This window comes from Pyrgilauda ruficollis, unplaced genomic scaffold (genome assembly GCF_017590135.1).
Source record: "Pyrgilauda ruficollis isolate IOZ18807 unplaced genomic scaffold, ASM1759013v1 scaffold33, whole genome shotgun sequence".
NCBI classification, from domain to species: Eukaryota; Metazoa; Chordata; class Aves; order Passeriformes; family Passeridae; genus Pyrgilauda; species Pyrgilauda ruficollis.
In genome coordinates, this window is record NW_024524711.1 from 1,613,363 (window position 1) to 1,630,875 (window position 17,513).

Sequence of the window (17,513 nt, forward strand, 5' to 3'; positions counted from 1 at the left end):
GAGACAAAGCGTGCGCGGGTCCCGGCGGGGGCGGCCTGCGCGGCCTGCGGCCAGCGCTGCCGCGGCGGACTCTCCGCGCCCGGGGCTCGTAGAGCATCCGGAGAGCTCCGTCGGCGTGAGCGCTTCCTGCCCTCGGGCGCCTGTGCGGCGCCTCCGGGTTCAGAGTCCGACGGGCGGAGGGCGGCCCGGTCCCACGCGGTGCCGGGCAGGGCGCTCGGAGCGGGGCGATGCGGGCGGGACGGTGCCCGGCAGCCGCCGGCCGTGCTGCGCGCTGGTCGGGCTGTGCCTTCCGAAACAAAGCCGGGAGCTGCTGACGCTGAGGCGCAGCCCCTGGCAGCCAGCGCAGCGCGTGCCGCGGGCAGCCCGGCCGAGCATCTGTGCCGAGCGTGCCGCTGTGGCACGGGGCACACACCTGGCCCCGCAGCTGGCCGGCCAAAACGCAGATTTGTTCGGCTGAGCCCCTTTGCTTCTTGGCGCCGCGAGTACGGAGAAGCGTGTAGTTTGTAATGTATTTGAAGTAATCGTAGCAGTACATAAGAGACTTACAAAACTTTAAAAGCAGTTTTGTTTGGTTTTTTTTTTAGTTACAAGAAGACTCGTGGTTAAAAACGCTTTCCTACTGAGGCAGTGTCTCAGGCAATGACTGCTTTTGTTGTTTGTGTTGGGGTTTTTTTTGAGCTTTTTAAAAAACTCTTAGCTTTCTCAGGGGCTTAGTGGAAATTTTTCAAAGGAAGTTTAACTTTTTAGATTTAATGGTTTGGAAATATTTCATATAGGCTACTATTTTGCAATGTGGTAACAAAGATTTCTATAGTTCCCTTTTTGTGCAGTTAGAATAGTGTATACAAAATTGCCAGTATGAGAAGTCGCTGATGAAAATACCTGAAAAAAATCACATTAATTTATGAGGCTATCAAACTTTGCATATCAAACTTTCTAGTGTACTTTTGAGAGGTATTTTTTCAGGGTCTTTGACTTTGGTGGTTTTATATAGTAATTATTCCCATTGTTAATGTAGCCATATTAACATGATGTGAACATTTGAAAATGTGTGATGTCCTTGTTTTCACAGCAGCTGCTCTAGAGTTGAAAACTGCTGTCATCCCCATTTTAGAGGTTGCAGAATCTGAGACTGTGAGACACTAATAATAGAAAGGCTGACCAGAAGTTTTATCTGAGAAAGGTTTGAATATAGATGTTTCTAATCCCTGGCAAGTCCCCAAACTTAAATAGTTAAATAGTTCTTCCATTCTTACCATGTACCTTTGTTAAATATTTTTCAGATTTTATCATAATATCTTATTGGCCTGAGGCTTTTTTCAAGAAGGTGAGGGAAAAAGGAGAAAGAGAACTCAAGAATTGTAAGAATTTGGTGCGACAGTTTACATAACTGAGATTTGATTATGTTTTAAGTACAACCCTTCTTATTCATAATATAAAAATAAAGTTTGTTATCCTTCCCTTGCTATTGTGCAAGTAGTTTGACATAATCTAGTGTTTATTGACAATACTGATGAAAAAAATAATCAAAAACTCCTGAACTTTTCTGAGTTAAAGGAACTTTAGACTTTAAGGACAAAATGATTCTTTAATGCTGGTGAACTTAAAACACTGTTATGAAAAATAGGCTGTATACTTTTCAAAATGAAATAAAATCAGTCCAGGTAAAGGTACCTGGATCTTAAATTTAAAATAGAAAGTTTCAAGGCCTTTTGGGATAATTTCTTCTCCTAGGTAACATAGCTCTTACTTTGGAGATAATTTGGTTGAATTGTGTAAAATCCTTCTAAAAATGCCTTTGCAGAGTCACTAGGAGACTGATGTGTAGGCTAGAGCAAGTTCAAGGGGAGTGCCATTCTCCTGTCTGATGAATTCCTTTAGACCAAGCACCACAGATTCACACTAGCTTTCTCATGAGCACTCTAAAGTTTACAGCTGCTTGCAGTTGAGAATTTTTACTACTTTGTAAGTTGTAAGTTTTCTTGACTTGCTCCTGGTAGACCAAATGGTATATGCACCTGCCCTGAAGCATGTTCCCAATGTCAGAATGCTGGGAGTGGTGGAAGGAGAATGGGACACAGTAAATTAGAGTTCAGTATGAGTTGTAGATGAGGCAGTTTCTGAAGTAATACCCAGCTGGAGATGCTGTAAGAGGCAAGTGTGGTTACAGAGTGCAGCTGCTGTCTTGTAGCACAGCTATTCGCAATATTTTGGAAAATATCATGTGAAATCACAAGAGAAAAGAGAAGAAAAAGAAATGCCTAAGTGTTCTGGAGTCACAGGTGTAATTTATGTAGGGCTCAATACAATAGATAATGTACCTTCTCTTCTCAACACACTCATTAATTCATGTGTTCCCTGCACTCAAGCTTTAATTTCGTCACAGTTTTGTATTATTGCTGCCCTTTTGTCTCCAAGCTCTTTTTAAGACCTGTGATGATTCATTGTGTTCTCTACAATTATTTCGGAAATATGAGCGGCATACATGACAATATATAAAAAAACTTAATAATATGGAAGGTGGTTAGTTAGAAGCATATAATTTCAAAAGAGTTGCTTGACCAGGATTGGTATCTTTCTACCATTCAGCCTTTGACTACATGACTACACTGTGTCTAAATACAGACTAAATTATGGAGTATAAAAGTGCTATATTTCTTGTTTAGTAGGTAGCTATTACAGTGAACCAGTTGTCTTTAAACTGTAAAAAACTCAGGCTGCTTATTTTCAGAGCATTTATTACTATCTTGAATTTAGGTATATAAATAAAAATTGTTTGGTATATGTTTTTTCAAGGTTTTCAGACTTTGACATACACAGAACTAGAGCTATAGCTAGGTATACTGTAGAAGTGTTGAAATGTTTACCTTTCCCTGTTGCATTCAAAATCAGGAACAGATAGGAAACAACACAGACTTTGTCCCATTGTCCAGGAAAGTACAGTTTTAGAGAGTATGGGGAGATTCTTCTGTTTTCTCATCTCTGTACAGTGATATTTTTATACATATATATATGTATGTATGTATGTATATATTTAAATCTCAGTTTGTCAAAATGCAGAAGTATTGATTCAGAAGAATTCTTTTTAATGCTGTTATTTGGAAGATACCAACAACAACAAAAGCATCAAATGTTTGTTCAAGTCATGGTGTATTTTTAAATTCTGAAACACAATTTCCTACTGTTAGACTTTGTTTAACAGCATCATAGTTTCAAGTTCTCTCTTCAGTGTAATCAGGTTCCTGTTTCCTGTTTTTTTGATGGTTAGACATGTTTGAACTTACATGGAAAACCTTTACCTGTAAATTTTCGTGTGTTTCTCTGTTACTTTCAGCTATGAATCTTTTTCTCCTAGGGATGCCTTCATCTTAATTTTTTCTGATGAACATTATTTTTCAACCTTGTTACATTTTTCCATGAGATTCAGTCATTAATCATAAATAGCATATGCAAGGCTGGTCTGCTAAATTGTTTTATTATATCCCTCATGTTGATGGTGCAGTCAGGTTTTTCTCAAGTAACCCATGATAAAACTTTTTGTATTAAACTCAGAGCAGAGTGTATATTATACTTATTTCCTTAAAGGTATTTCAGAAGCATTGGCTAAGGTTTTATTGTGCCACTGTGCCTGGTACTAAAGGCATTACAAATGCAGAATGAGATTCTCCTGTCATTTTTTAGGATTTTTTTTTCTAAAGTACAAACATGAAGGGGATGACCAAACTAGACCATGAGCTGTATGCATTCACTTATGGTGTGTGCTTTCTTTCAGCTTTTGTATTTCAGAATTCTCTTCCATGTGTCCTTTCCAAAAGAAACGCCTGAGCAAGCCGCAGTACTAGTGTTCACAACACTGCTGTCATTCTGGTGGATTCTAAAGAAAGCTCACTTTGATAAACAGGGTACTTAGCAGAGGGTGGGCCAGCTTGGCAGCAAGGTCTGTCCGGCACCTGGTGCTTGCAGAGTTTTGGCACATCCTTAGTCAAGGTCATTTGTCATCAGTCATTCCCATCTGGCAGTGGGCGTGTGCAGAAATGTGAGCCATGTTTCTCTATAGGCAATGCCCAACTGCATTACAGAGTAGGATGGTAGGATGTGGGGAGCAATTGCTGCAGCAGGCATTGCCTCTTTGGAGTGTGTTGTCTTCTGGAAGACACATTATTCAAACAGAAATGCACACTCTGTTAAACAATTCATTCCCCCCCTTAAGGTGAATAAGTACATCTTGCTCTCTGCTTTATCATTGAAATATTCGTAGTTGAGCAGGAACACTTTTATTTGGAAGTTCAGAATAAACAATGGGAAGACATTCAATAGTATGATTTAAATATTCAAGTTTACCCAAGTTCAAATTGCTGTGCTTTGATTCAGATTCATGTGGTGTGAAGTAGCTGTGTGATCATGGTAGAAACTGGTCTGTTGGTTTACAGAGTACTTGAAGATTTACTTTAAAATAAAAGAAGGAAATTTCCTTATACATGGCTGTACATGGTGAAATCATGGTCTTTGGATGTTTGTGACACCCTCCACAGGATTTAAATCAATTGTGATACCTTTTTTCTTCCCCCTTCCCCCTCAATTGTCATTGATTCTGCTCTATATCCTACCTTCTCTTACTCTAGAGTTTGTTAAGCACAGCTTTCTATAGTGCATGATTGGTATAATACCATGTACCTTCTGATAGAAAGTATTCCTGTTCTCTTGCTTTTAGGTGAAGGCAAATTTTAAACCTGAAAGCTTGACTTTTCATGTGGGCTCTAAGAGCAAGTTAATTTTCAAAGTGACCGAAATACACTTTTTCTTTAAATCTATATCCCAGCTTTTTACTTGTTGATATTAAGTCATGAGAATATGCTAAAAGTTTAAATTAATTCTAAATGCCCACTGTGGGCCTGAGCTGAGTTTTAAGAATAAACCAAATGCCGTGATCAGCAATGTTTTTGTGATTGTGCATAGGTCTATGTTGCCTTGAGCTAACTCATTTGTGAGGGGGAAGTTTAGTCTGTAGGATACGTAGCTGGCAGTGATGAATGAACAAGTCTTGACTGGAGTTCTGAGTGAGTGTTCATAAACTCAGGAAGTGTTCTGTGGGAGTGGCAGACAGCAGTGACACACCAAAGTCCTTTCTTAACACAGAAAAACACACTTCCCAACTGCTGGCTGCATTTTGCACAAAGAAAGCCCACTGTTAATGTGCTTACCTTGGTTTTGTTTCTGTGGGGTTTTTTTCCCCTCTCCCACTTGCTTAATGTGGGAAAAGTAGTGTGCATCTAATCCAGCGTTCTGCTGATTTATCAGTTTGCTTTTAAGAAGAATGTTAAGATTAACAGCACTGTGACCCAGCATGAGTAATGACTGGCACAGCCAGAGTGCTGAGAAGACTGTCACCTGTTTACTGTGTGTTTTGTTTGGCTTTTTACCTTTTTACTCTTATTTTTGCCATGCCCTTTCATCCAGCTTCTCTGGATGGTCAGCTCTCTGTCTCTAATATGCTAACCATTGACCATGGTGAAAATTTTGTCTAGAAGCTGTTGTGTGCCACTTGGTTGAATAGATTGGACTGAGCCAAGTAAAGTTCTTCATTTGATATTGTCTGAGCCCATATTTCAACCTTTTTTCATTAATGTTAATCTTGTAGTACCGGTGTAAGCAACTTTTTTGGTGTATGTTTGTTTTGTTAATGTGGCAATAAGGTTTTCCATGTTTTGGGAGAAACACATAAAGCTGAAGGCCTTTGAGTGAACACCTTTATGCTATGTTATTGAAATAAATGTCTCATGCTACTTGATAATAGGGTAAATGCTACAAAAGTAGCTGTGGGAAAGGACTATAATTAGTGCATATGTGAAGCTTCAAGAGAGGCTGGGTTAGTGCTATTTTTTGTGGGGCTATTTTTTGGTAACTAAATGGCAGATGAGGGCGTTGTGTTCATAGGAACAGGACTCTTGTGCTTGTACTGAAGGTCTCTGCTTCACACTGAAAGCTTCCTCCTTCTGTGGAAAAGGGGGAGGGGTAAGTAGTTGGTTTGCAATGTGATGAAACAATATTCTCTGTAGCAGTAAGTCAAACAGTGATAGAGATATTTGGACTGATAGAAATTCTTGAGTTCTATTCAAGCACGTTAGAATTTGTTGTTATAAGTGGTAGGGAATGTTCTGAATAGCACACGTTATTTGAGACAGCTCTGCATCCTTCTGGCCATCTGCAATTACTGGGTTCAGTAGTGTGTGATTTTTGACTGCCTTGAGACTGGAGAATGCTGTCAGGACAGTGGAGTTGCTTTCTTGTGGTGCACCAGTTTAGTTGTTCTCTTGCACTGGGTGATTGGGAATTTGCACAGAATAGTTTTGTATTGCACTGTATAGCTTATGTTATGTCACGTGGTTTGTTACCCCTTTTCCCTATCCCATGGCCTTTCCCTCACCTGTCCCGGTACCACCTGGTGGTCTCTCCCCTGGGTTACCCCTCCCCTCACACTCCTCACTGCTATCCATTGGCTGTGGACCTCTCCCTCTGTCCCCATCCCGGGGTATAAAAGCTCCCTGCTGCCAGGGAACGCCCTCTTTTCTCCCATGGGTTTGTCCCCCTGATGTGTGTCTTGGAATAAAGGACAACGTTTCCCACGTGGAAGAGAGCGCTCCTCTAATCTTTTACCTTCGTCTATGAAGTATCGTGTGGGCAAGGGTCTGTAGCTAGCCAGAGTGGACCCCAACAGCCCAGGAAACGCGCTTCTTCATTGCTCGATGCTTTTATGGTGCTGTGTGGTACTGAGGGGTGTAATTGGCAGAGCTGGTGTTCCCAGAGCAGAAAATCCTCAGACTTTCACCAAAGCCAAAGGTTTACAGATAGAGAGTGGGATCTGTTCTTCATTTTTATTCCTTTGGGTTTTTTTTCCCCTCCTGAAGAGATTTGCTGGAAAATCAAGAGTCATGCAACTGTCAGAGAGGGAACACAGAATTAGAAGAGCTTATAAGTGGTTTCAAGGTTAATAGAAGCTGTGTAATGTGTGCTGAAGTATATACTCCAAAGAAGTGCTTTCAGTGATACAGATTTGGAAGTACTTTAAAATCGATCAGCTATCTGTACAGTTGGACAGCTTTATTATATAAAAAAATGCCTAGTAAGACAATTACTTCAGTTGCTGCTCCCAGCATTCATGCTAATAAGTATACACTATGTACAACTATTTCCAAAAATGTTATTTACAGCACTGTCATTTAAATTTTGATCTAAATGTAGTTTCTAAGATTTACGGCATATTTTTGAGGAGTAACAAAATAAATTACCATTTAAGTGCAATCTTCATAGACACAACAAGCTTTCTTTCATATTTTGACATATGGATCAGTGGCAGAGCCAATAGAAAAATAAGTAAAAGCAGTTTTGGGAAAGAAAGATTAAAAAATGTACTTCCTTTCCTTTATTGTTCCATCTCTGTTCTGTATTTCTTTTTCCTTGGATAAATGTGTAGGTTAATCATATTGGCAGATCTCGTCTCTGTTAGGAAGACCAAATAACTGTTACTGTCCAGTACTAGATAAGTCTTACACGTGTATATGTACACTAAGTACATACAGTATCAGACATCTTAGAGTTTATCTCTGCTCCTGGATCTTTATAACCACATTATGTGACTACTGCACTTCCCTGTCATGCCTTGAGCATGGTAAATGCAATTATTATAGGCTGTGAAATGTGTTTTTAAGTTGAAACATTCAAAGACAGCCAGATTCCTAAATAACCTCAGAGTAAAGTTTGAAGGCTGCATTTCTTTTGAATCATGCTAAAAAATTCAGGGAGAAGGGGGTACAAAAAGGGGTACATCATCTGGGGAAAATAAGGGGATACAAAATCAAAACTATTACAAAGTATTACAAAGTATAAAAACACACTACAACAGAAGGTAAAATTACTAAATGAGTGTAAATCATGTCAAATACCAAAACCCCTTGAGTAAGTAGGCCACAAATTGTCAATACATGTGATAATATGTAAAGACTCTTTTGACTAAACCAATTAAATAGGATGGGAAAAAATAATAAAAGTGGATTAGTGGTAAATGAATTGCAGTCATCACTGTGAAGACGTCAGGGAAGCTTTTCACTCATTTTACATTTCTCACCACTTCCATTGTATTGCTGCAAGATAGTGAGGAAAATGAAATGTAGAATAAACCCCAGTAACAGTGGTATTATTGTCTGTATTTTAATGTGTCGAATATCTTGGTATCACTCCCTTTGTATATGTGAAAGAAGAAAGTTTATTATAATTCTTATTATGTAAGAGATTATTTACATAAGACTATATTATTGTAATAATATAAATCTTTTTTACAGGTGTATGCGTACAGAGAGTACTTGCTTGCACTTAAATACAAAGCATGCATTTTAAGTTTCACTCTTTTGAGATGAAGTAACAACAGAACAGTGTTGAAGTCAGTAATGAAGATGAGACAAAAATCTTCAGTTTGACAGGAGTTAAGAAGTCTGAGATGATGTTCAGGAGCTATAAGAGAAAAGAGAATGAGGTTGAAGGAAATTATTTCATAGTCTGAGAACAAGAGGCCTTTAATTCTTAAAAAGAGTAGTTTTCAAGCTGATACGAGGAAAATATTTCACAGTACATAAACGTAACATCTAGAATTCTCTTAAGAGATACTAAACTTTAAAAGCTTAGTGGGATTTAAAATCTTAAGAATTCATATGAATGCCTTTCTTTCATAAGCCAGATACTTACTTGAGAATAACAAATAGCCTTTGTAGTCTGTGTTCTAGATTTAGTTGCACATTCTTTGAAATAGCTTGTGCTATTCACTGTCAGGTATCTGGACTAGGCCTCAGAGAAGGGGCAGTTTAATTACTCTGAAATAATGTTACTGTATTTTGTTGCTTCATGCAAAAATATTTTTATACATGAAATACCTTATTTTCTGAGAAATCATAGGCATTTAAAATACTGTTTTGGGTAGTTGGTAGGTGGCCATGGATTATGTGAGTTATTATGTGGATTATTTTTGACTAAAGACAAAAGAAAATTGAAAATATTCAGAAAATTTCTAGTTATGCTCTTGGTTGTGCTTATTGAGCAACTGCTCTAATCATATGTCTGTATCATATTAGGTATAGAAATAATCATTCAGGTGATGTTTGAAGATTCTAACATGTAAGATCTTGTGTTTATACAGAAAACTGTTTTGTACCAATCTCCGAGATTATTGCTGTAGAAGAAACTGAGTTTAACAAGAAACAACGTAACATTGGCAGGTGGCAAAAAATGGCGAAGCTACATGCTTTCACAGGTACAGCAAATAAGTCTCTGGATGCTTGTGCTTGTTGTTCTGTGAGGGTAGTTTAAGGCAGACTCAAAAGGAATTGTCAAAGTTTTGGGGGTTTTTTTAACAGAAATGATGTGTTTAAAACATCCAAAAAAACAAAACAAAAGAAACCCCCAAACCAAACAAAAACAAGCAAACAATAACAATTAAAAAAAACCCAAAAAAAGACCCCCCCCAAAAATTTTTTTTAAACATTTCCACCAAAGTCCCAAACTGAAATAAACCCAAGCAAAAGTACCATGAAAAACAAACAAAAGGAGCCCCACCAAAAATCTGTTGGTTTATATTTAAAGACCCTTATTTGGAAAATAAAACTCTTCCTTTAAGATCACATGCTGTGTTTAGTTATTTTTTTAATGAAGTTCAGACTAATGTCTGGGTGTTCACCCTAATGTCTTTTTGCTGCTGAATGACTCTGCTGCAGGACACTTTCTTTCTACTTCTTGACTAGAAAATTGAGAGAGGGTGAAAGAATGAGTCCTAAATGTTTTTAAATTACCCCTAACCATCAGAATGTATGCATGAAAGTTACTTTGTATTATTGACTGCATTCTTAAAACAAAGTGCCAGAAATAAGTGTCTGACTTTGGAAAAGAGTGGTGACTTCTGTGCTAAAAAGATGTCATGCCAAAATTTTATGTTGTATTTTCCTTGCATTTAGTCCTCCAGTAAGAATGATTTGAGATACTGTATATGAAGTGTAAATATAAGGTCTTAATCCATAAGAAAGCAAAATCATTTTTTTCTCAAATTTTAGCTTTATAGAATGAAATTCACTCTGTTGGTTACATTAGAGTTGATGTCAGTGTGGCTTATCTTCTTGAGCTTGTGGCTTTTTGTGTAGATACTGCAGACTTTATTACAGATAACATGTAAGTTCAGTGAACTTCTGAACAAGTATGTCTGTAAGAAGTTGATGAGACATGGTTTCTTTAAAAAGTCTTTGTTTGGTGTCTGCTTGTTAGCGAGTGTTTTCATTTATGTTTCATTTGGACTCTCTACAAATGTGCTGGTCATACTCTGAATGGTTTTGTCATTTGCAGAAGTGTGTAGTGGAGGTTAATTACAGGTCAGTATTTTGGAGATCTTTCTGAAATGCGTTTTTCGTTTCACAGAGCCATCTCATTATGGTTTTTATTTTGTTTGGTGTTTTTTTTTAAAATTTAAATAGTGCATTATGTGAAGAAATCCCGAAATCACCGCTGGCGGTGCAGTGATGCGACGTTCTGGTGTGTTGATGAGCACTTATGTAATCAGTGGACACAGGCGCTGAAGGAATTACTTGAAATGCAGAGTAAGTTTGAATAAACTGTGAACGTCTGCACCATCATTTTTTAGGCTTGTACATCAATCAGTGTTATTTTGATATATCTGCTTTTTTGAACTCTTAAGAGCAGCTTATGCTCAAAAATTGAGGGAGCCAAGAGTATTTCTTTATCACTACTTTATCTTACATGTTCACTAAGTTGTACTGAGTGCTTTAATCAGTCAGGACTGTTGGTGTCGTAATTTTGCTCAGATATAAATTATTTTCACAAAATAAAAGACACATTGGAAGCTTAGCAGAGGCTTTAAATGACTGTAGCTTTGGAAGAAGTAATGGGCAGATGTAAACTCAGTGATTTAAGGTACTCTAGATATGAGGTCAAGGACTGTAGCAATTGGAAGATTTATGGGTGTGTTTCACCTTTCCAGACTCTGTCATCAGGAAAATGTGTCTAATGTAGTAAGAGTTCGCATTAGTAATTTCTGAGACTCTTGGACATCTACTTCATGGGAGGTTACAAGTAATTTTGAAGGAGTTATTCCTGAAAGAGATAACCTTGATAGATGTCAGGAAGCAGCAGGAGCAGAGAAACTCTGACAGAAAGGACGTCAGGAGTGATTGTAGCAGAGGCAGTGCCTTGCTGAACGGGGTCCCACTGTATCTGAGCAGGGTGGGCAGAGCAGGGCTGGGGATAGAAACAAGTCCAATTTACAGCCCAGGTGAGAGAAAGTAATTGGGTCCATCCAGGGAGGCTGGAGTGGGGCAGGTGGAGCTGGAGATAGGACTAGGGATGAGCTCCCTACAGTGTATGTCTGAGGCCCATCTGAGATACAGAGCTGGAGAAGGGATTGGATACAAGTACACCTACAGTAGGACTTAAGCAAATACTTAGGCTTACAGAATAAAAGTCAGTATTTTAGAAAAACTGTTCTGAACAAGCAATGGAAGCATTATTAAAGTTTTTGTTTTGTATACATTACACAAAGTACATCTGTCTTTTTCAAAAAATGGGGTTTGTGCATACATTTCTCACACCTGTGAGAAATGTGACCTGAGCAGTCAATTCATTTGAATGCAGTTGTTCACTTTATTGGTAACAAATTCCTTCAGGAAAGGGAATATGTTCTCAGATGGGCAGAAGAGTGCTTTGAGTGTACAGCAAATTTAAACCACTCAGTCTCTCTAGCTTGGATGGATTTACTGTAAAAGTGTGCTGATGTAATAATCTGGTATTTTCTCCTTTTAAACTAATAATCTAGAATGTCTTTTCAGGAAATGCGGATGTTAACATTTTTGTCTGCTCTGTAAAAAGGGAGATCTTCTAGGTGCAGCAAGCATTACTGTTTTGTATCTCTGTTAATGCAGAGGTGTAATAATTGTTCTAATTGACACTACTAGTCTAAATCCATAATTGTTTGGACAAATTTGAGATAGTAATATCAAAGGTGCTTTTGGAGGGGGGAAGGGTTAACACTTTAGGGCAGCTAACAATGTAAGACAAGCACTTACTGTGCATCATGTAGTTTTGTGAGGCATTCTTAGTGTGACTTGATCACAGAAAGGAAATTAATTTTAACCATGTTATTAAAAAAAGAAGTTTAAATTTATTTAAAAGTATTTTATGTATGCTTCACTTACAAGTGGCTTTGTTGTTGCTGCCCTTTTCATCTTCTATGCCTATAACACTCATGCAATTAGAGTAACTTAATAAAGTGTTGGGTTTTTTTTCCCTCCATTCCCCAGTTAGAGCCTGCTTTGTTCTGTTTCCGGGTCACATCTCTCAGTAACCATTTTGGAAATATACCTTTCATGGGGGTGCTGGCACTGTGCCAGAGTCAATCCATGACACTTGTGTAGTGGGAATGTACTGCAAGAATGACAAGTAAGAGTGTGAGATAGGGAGTCAAGAGAAATGATTCTGAATTTCATCTGCTGTCTTATTAACAATTTATTCAATACTGTTGATACCAGTATAATAAAGAGAGCAGAGGAAGCAGTCTTTTATAGCTCTTTGTTAAAGAGTTACAAGTCTATTATGCTGTTTGCTTTGATGTTAATAGGTTTAGGTTTGTATGGCTTATTGAGTGTTTTAGTTTGTGTACAAAAGCAGTGCACTATGGTTTTCCTTACTGCAGAGTCTAGACCAAAGCAGCTGCTTGTGTATATTAATCCCTATGGAGGAAAAAGACAAGGCAAGAGGATTTATGAACAGAAAGTTGCTCCACTCTTCAGTCTGGCTTCCATATCAACTGATGTTGTTAGTGAGTAATGAGTACTTTAATTTCTTGACAAACACAGTATGAACTCTTCAAAACAATCCTGAGTAGCTGAAGTTCTTTCTGTTAGTTACCTTTTCTCACTAAGGAAATGAAAGAAAATGGTAGAGAATGTTTTCTAAATAAACATAGGTAGCCAGATAAATGGCAACCTTCTATCAGCTTCCTGCTTACTAAAATAAAACTTCTTGTGCTCCTGAGCTATTTGAGTTCTAAATAAAAGATTCTGCCTTTCTTCTCTTTTTCAGTTTCACTGTTAAAACTAATTGATCATTTGCACAATTTTTACTGAAATATTTTTTCTATATGTACTGTGTATGTCTCCTTTAACTCTTTCCCTTACAAAAATCTTTTGAGACACATCTTATGAAGAGGCTGTTTTATAGTCACATTGGTAATAGAATCATGGTTATTAATTAATTTATTTTTATAATTCTATATTGTATATAGCTTTATAGTAGTTTTTAATAATAAATTTTAATGTGTTTATTTCTTCACAGTAACTGAGCATGCTAACCATGCTAAGGACAACTTATTTGAAGTTAATATTTATAAATATGATGGGTAAGTAACTTTACTTGCCTTTTTTAATTGTTTTTGAGCCAGTAATTATGTAATTGGTCTGTTCCTGTCTGTAATTTAAAAGGGTAGCCTTCATTACTAATACATTTTTTGCAACAGCTGAAAGTCCTGGGGCATGTTCCTTTTTGTAGGAGATCCACATTTAGGAGGATAAAAAGAAAAGTAAACTCTTTCAGTAAGCTTGTTCAGCACAATATATTCAAGCATAGTATAACAATGTTTGCATGATATTTGTGTTCAAAAGATGAATGTTAGATTAATTCTGCTCAGTTGAGCATTCTGTTGTAGCTCAAAAGCTACCCAGAAGTGTTTTATGGTCTTGTGTTGCGGTGCTTTTTTGGGGTGGGGGCACCCCGGGGATGTCCCCGGAGGGCCCCCTAGGCTGTGAGCTGGCTGGCAGCAGCAGGCAGGCAAGGAGACTCCACATGGCTTCTGAGGGTGCTGATCAGATGAAGGTTTATTTGGGGTCCCAACCCCGGGAACCGCATGGTTACTGAGGGAAAAGGGGGAAGGAGGGGGAGCCTGGGGGAGGGAAGGGGCAAGAGGAGGGGAAGAGGCTGAGAGAGAGGAAGGGCTAAGAGCCCGACTGATGTCATAGCACAGCTTAAGAGGGGAATTGAAGTGGGCGCGGAATCACATTGGGCCAATGGGATTGCAGATACAGGATGGTTCAGGGCAGGACCACAGGCTTAGAATATACCATACATTTCGGAGGGGTGAGACAGGGCATACCATTTACATAAAATGGAATACAACAGTCTTGCAGTTCAGAACACTGCACCAGTAGCATTCAGCCTGTGTGTAAACACATGGACTGTTCAGAAATATTTGAGGTGGTTCCACTTGCCGTATATGACTGTTCAATAGTGGCTACATCGTGGCTACATTTATTTGCATTTCTTCTGTTTTGAAGTTACTGCTTTAAAAGAAGACCTGACTGAATGGTGATCTTACATTCCATTATTAAATCTGCTGTAGAAGCAGAATATTTTAATAAAAATGCTAGTAATTTCTGTTTCCAGTTCATGACATGAAACAAGTTACATATCTGAAAAAACATGAAAATGTATACAGATAAGCTCTCATAACTGTAGTATTTTAGAATTGTATTTTGTGCTAGTTGACAGGTACATTTAAACTGGTAAGTTGCAAAAAGAAAAGACATTGAGTCTTCTCAGAGTACTTTTGCTGTGGTACTTTGCTATATACATTGTCTGTGTTGAGGAAAGGCATGATGTTGGGAAATGGTGTTAGTAAGAAATTACATTGATAGACTGAGTTCCCAGACTTGACCTTCTTTAAAATGACTTGCCTTCAAATAAACAGTTTTGTCTATAACTGTGTTTTTTCTTAATTTTTCAGAAGTTCAAGGAAGGGAAACATTGATCCTAGAAAGACCTAGTTAGTTGTTATTTTTCCTTTTCGTTTGATCTGTGATTTGAAATAAGTGTACTGATGGTTGGTGAAATTTCAATACAGTGCAGAAAGGGAGGAAAATGAGCCCATGTCCACTCCTAGCAAATTGATTTTTACAGCAAGTGGCAGTGACCAATTGTGGTAGTATCTGAAGTGTTTTTGGCAGAGTCAAAATCTCATATTGTAGATTTTTTTTTTCTTTTTTTTTTTTTCTTTTTTTGTTTGTTGGTTGGTTTGTTTTGGTTTTTTTTGGGTTGGGTTTTTTTTCTTTTTTTGGTCTCTAATATTCCAAGGTGACCAATAGGTCAGAGAACTGCATCTTTTTAGACTCTTAGGATTCTTCTGTTCCTGGGCTGGGCCTGAATGGCAGTTTGCTTGAGATCTGCAGCCTGTCTTTCCAAGCCTAACTTTTGTCCATCATGTACAACTCTTTTTCTGTGGTCAACAGTGGTGTTAGGAAGGACTTCCTGAATTAAAACTACTTTTTAAATAACAGATTAAGTAGTTATTTGGAAAAATTTAAAAATGGTTGGACCACATAAATCTGTGTTTCTTCACGTTTGACTTTCCTCACGTACAGTAAAAGGTTCTTTGGATTCCTGCATCTAATTGATGTTCGGCTGTCCCTATAGACTGGTTCTGATGTGTGGCTTTCCCTTCATTCAGTGATGAGTTTCTTCATTTCATCTCCAGATTCCCTATTCAGCAAAGCCATACATGGAATTCTGCAAGTAGATACAGGATTCTTAACGATAATTGCTTTACTTCTTCTCAAATATTTTACTTTAGACAGCTGATTTAAATATCTTATATGTGTTTCCTATTTGTTCTTCCTATTTTACGTTATAGGAATAAGGTATTCCTATTTTGCCTTATAGGAATTTCTAACAGTGAATGTAATCACCTAATAGCTTAGTGATAGAACAGCTTTTCTTTAAGTGCAGTTACTTGAAATACTCATTTGGTTACAGCGTAGCCGGGGTTTGTACATCACCGTGCAGAACAATCAGAACATGTTGTAATATCATGCAGGTAATAGCCATGTTTGGAAGAAGTGACACATATCACTGTGCTTTCTTATGCATATGTCTATTCCACAAGCCTTTGTAAAATTGTTTCTTTGGTTGGGTTTTTTTCCTACTTTTTGAGTTCATAGACTGGTTGAGATTAGAAGGAACTGTAATTCTTCAAAAACTCAATTTACTTGTGGATTAACTTCTGAAGTCCTCTAGCAGATGTTGTTTGCTGTTGTCATCTATCTAAAAAGTGAAATGCTCTCCCTCTAGTAAAATAAAGCCAATGAGGAACAATCACTCTAAGATGCTTCTTTCAGACATTATTCACCAGGGGCCTTCACATGTGCAGTATATGTCTGACTTGTACATTGGTCTTCTGATATTTGCTGTGAATTTGGTTGTGCTGTTATTACATATGTGAAGCTTTTATCATATTTACCTTTGATAGGTGTAGAGATTCCTGTAACTGTCCCCTCTGAGTCTGGATGTACTGTTTGTTATAGATCATCAAAGGGCTGGAGCACCCCTCCTGTGAAGACAGGTTGGGAGAGCTGAGCTTGTTCAGCCTGAAGAAGGGAATGCTCCAGGGAGACTTTAGAGCACGTTTTAGTACCTCAAGGGGACTTAAAAGGAGGCTGGAGAGATACGTTTTACAAGGGCATATAACAGCAGGACAAGGGGGAACAGTTTTAAACTGAATGAGGGAAAGTTTAGATTAGGTTTAAGGAAGAAACTCCCTGCTGTAGGAGTGGAGAGGCGCTGGAACAGACTTCCCAGAGAAGTCATGGATTCCCCATCCCTGGAAGTGTTAAAGGCCAGGCTGGATGGAGCTTTGAGCAAACCAGTACTGTGAAATCACGGACCTCGAACTGACATGGAAATTTTTATTTCTTTAGCCCATTTTTTTGAGTCTGCAGAGAAAGATAAGGCTAAAATTCAGGAATAGTGTAGTTAAACTATTGAAAGAGAAAAACATTACAAAAATAGAAAACAAATATCCTTTTATTCTTTCTGTCTCAGTCTCCTAGGTCTTAACTTAGAGTTGGAGAGTTCACGTTTTTAAGGCTGTCCTCACTATTCATGGAAAAAAATTACTGTTTTTTTCAAGCTTTCCATCTGCTGAAAATGCAATAATAACTAAATTTAACTAATCTGTACTTAAAAATTAGATTAATTTGTCTTGTGAAATAAATGCTAATTCTTCAATATCTGTTGCTGATAATGTGAAAGAGTATTAGTTTATGAGTTGGAAATTATTGCTATAGATAACAGTACACTTTCCTTGACTTGTGTGCTAGGAACTACATATGTAACTCTGGATTTCTCATGTGTTCTTTTAAAGCGTATTTGAATTAGTTTGTTTAGTTAAAGAATGTTTATGCTTGCTGAGTACATTTGATGGTTGTTCATAAAATGTGTTCTGCTGTAAAAGTCTTTTTACTTCCTAGTATTTGCTGGGCTGTGGACTCTGCAGAGCTCTAACATATTCACTATCTGTGCAGCTGCTGTACCAGCTCTGACCTGAATTAAGTTTGTGAAACAAAGTTTTGCATCTGGTAACATTTAGAACTCTGTCTCATTATGAATGGTTATGTAGATATAAATGATTTCTGCCAATTTGA

At 37.9% G+C, this 17,513-nt stretch overlaps 1 protein-coding gene across 3 annotated transcripts in view; it reads left to right on the top strand.

Moving 5' to 3' along the window:
• Positions 1 to 1,308: 1,308 nt before the first annotated feature.
• Positions 1,309 to 17,513, top strand: part of CERK (ceramide kinase) — a 41,678-nt gene continuing 25,473 nt past the window's right edge. Inside the window, exons 1-5 of one of the 3 annotated variants that reach the window (XM_041474635.1) lie at positions 1,309 to 1,327; positions 9,185 to 9,298; positions 10,506 to 10,628; positions 12,737 to 12,862; positions 13,378 to 13,441. In XM_041474635.1, coding sequence (XP_041330569.1) covers positions 9,274 to 9,298; positions 10,506 to 10,628; positions 12,737 to 12,862; positions 13,378 to 13,441 — 338 coding nt within the window. In that variant the 5' untranslated portion in view covers positions 1,309 to 1,327; positions 9,185 to 9,273. Of the gene's footprint in view, positions 1,328 to 9,143; positions 9,299 to 10,505; positions 10,629 to 12,736; positions 12,863 to 13,377; positions 13,442 to 17,513 lie in introns of those variants that run through there. The other 2 variants (XM_041474634.1, XM_041474636.1) reach the window with 2 other exon arrangements.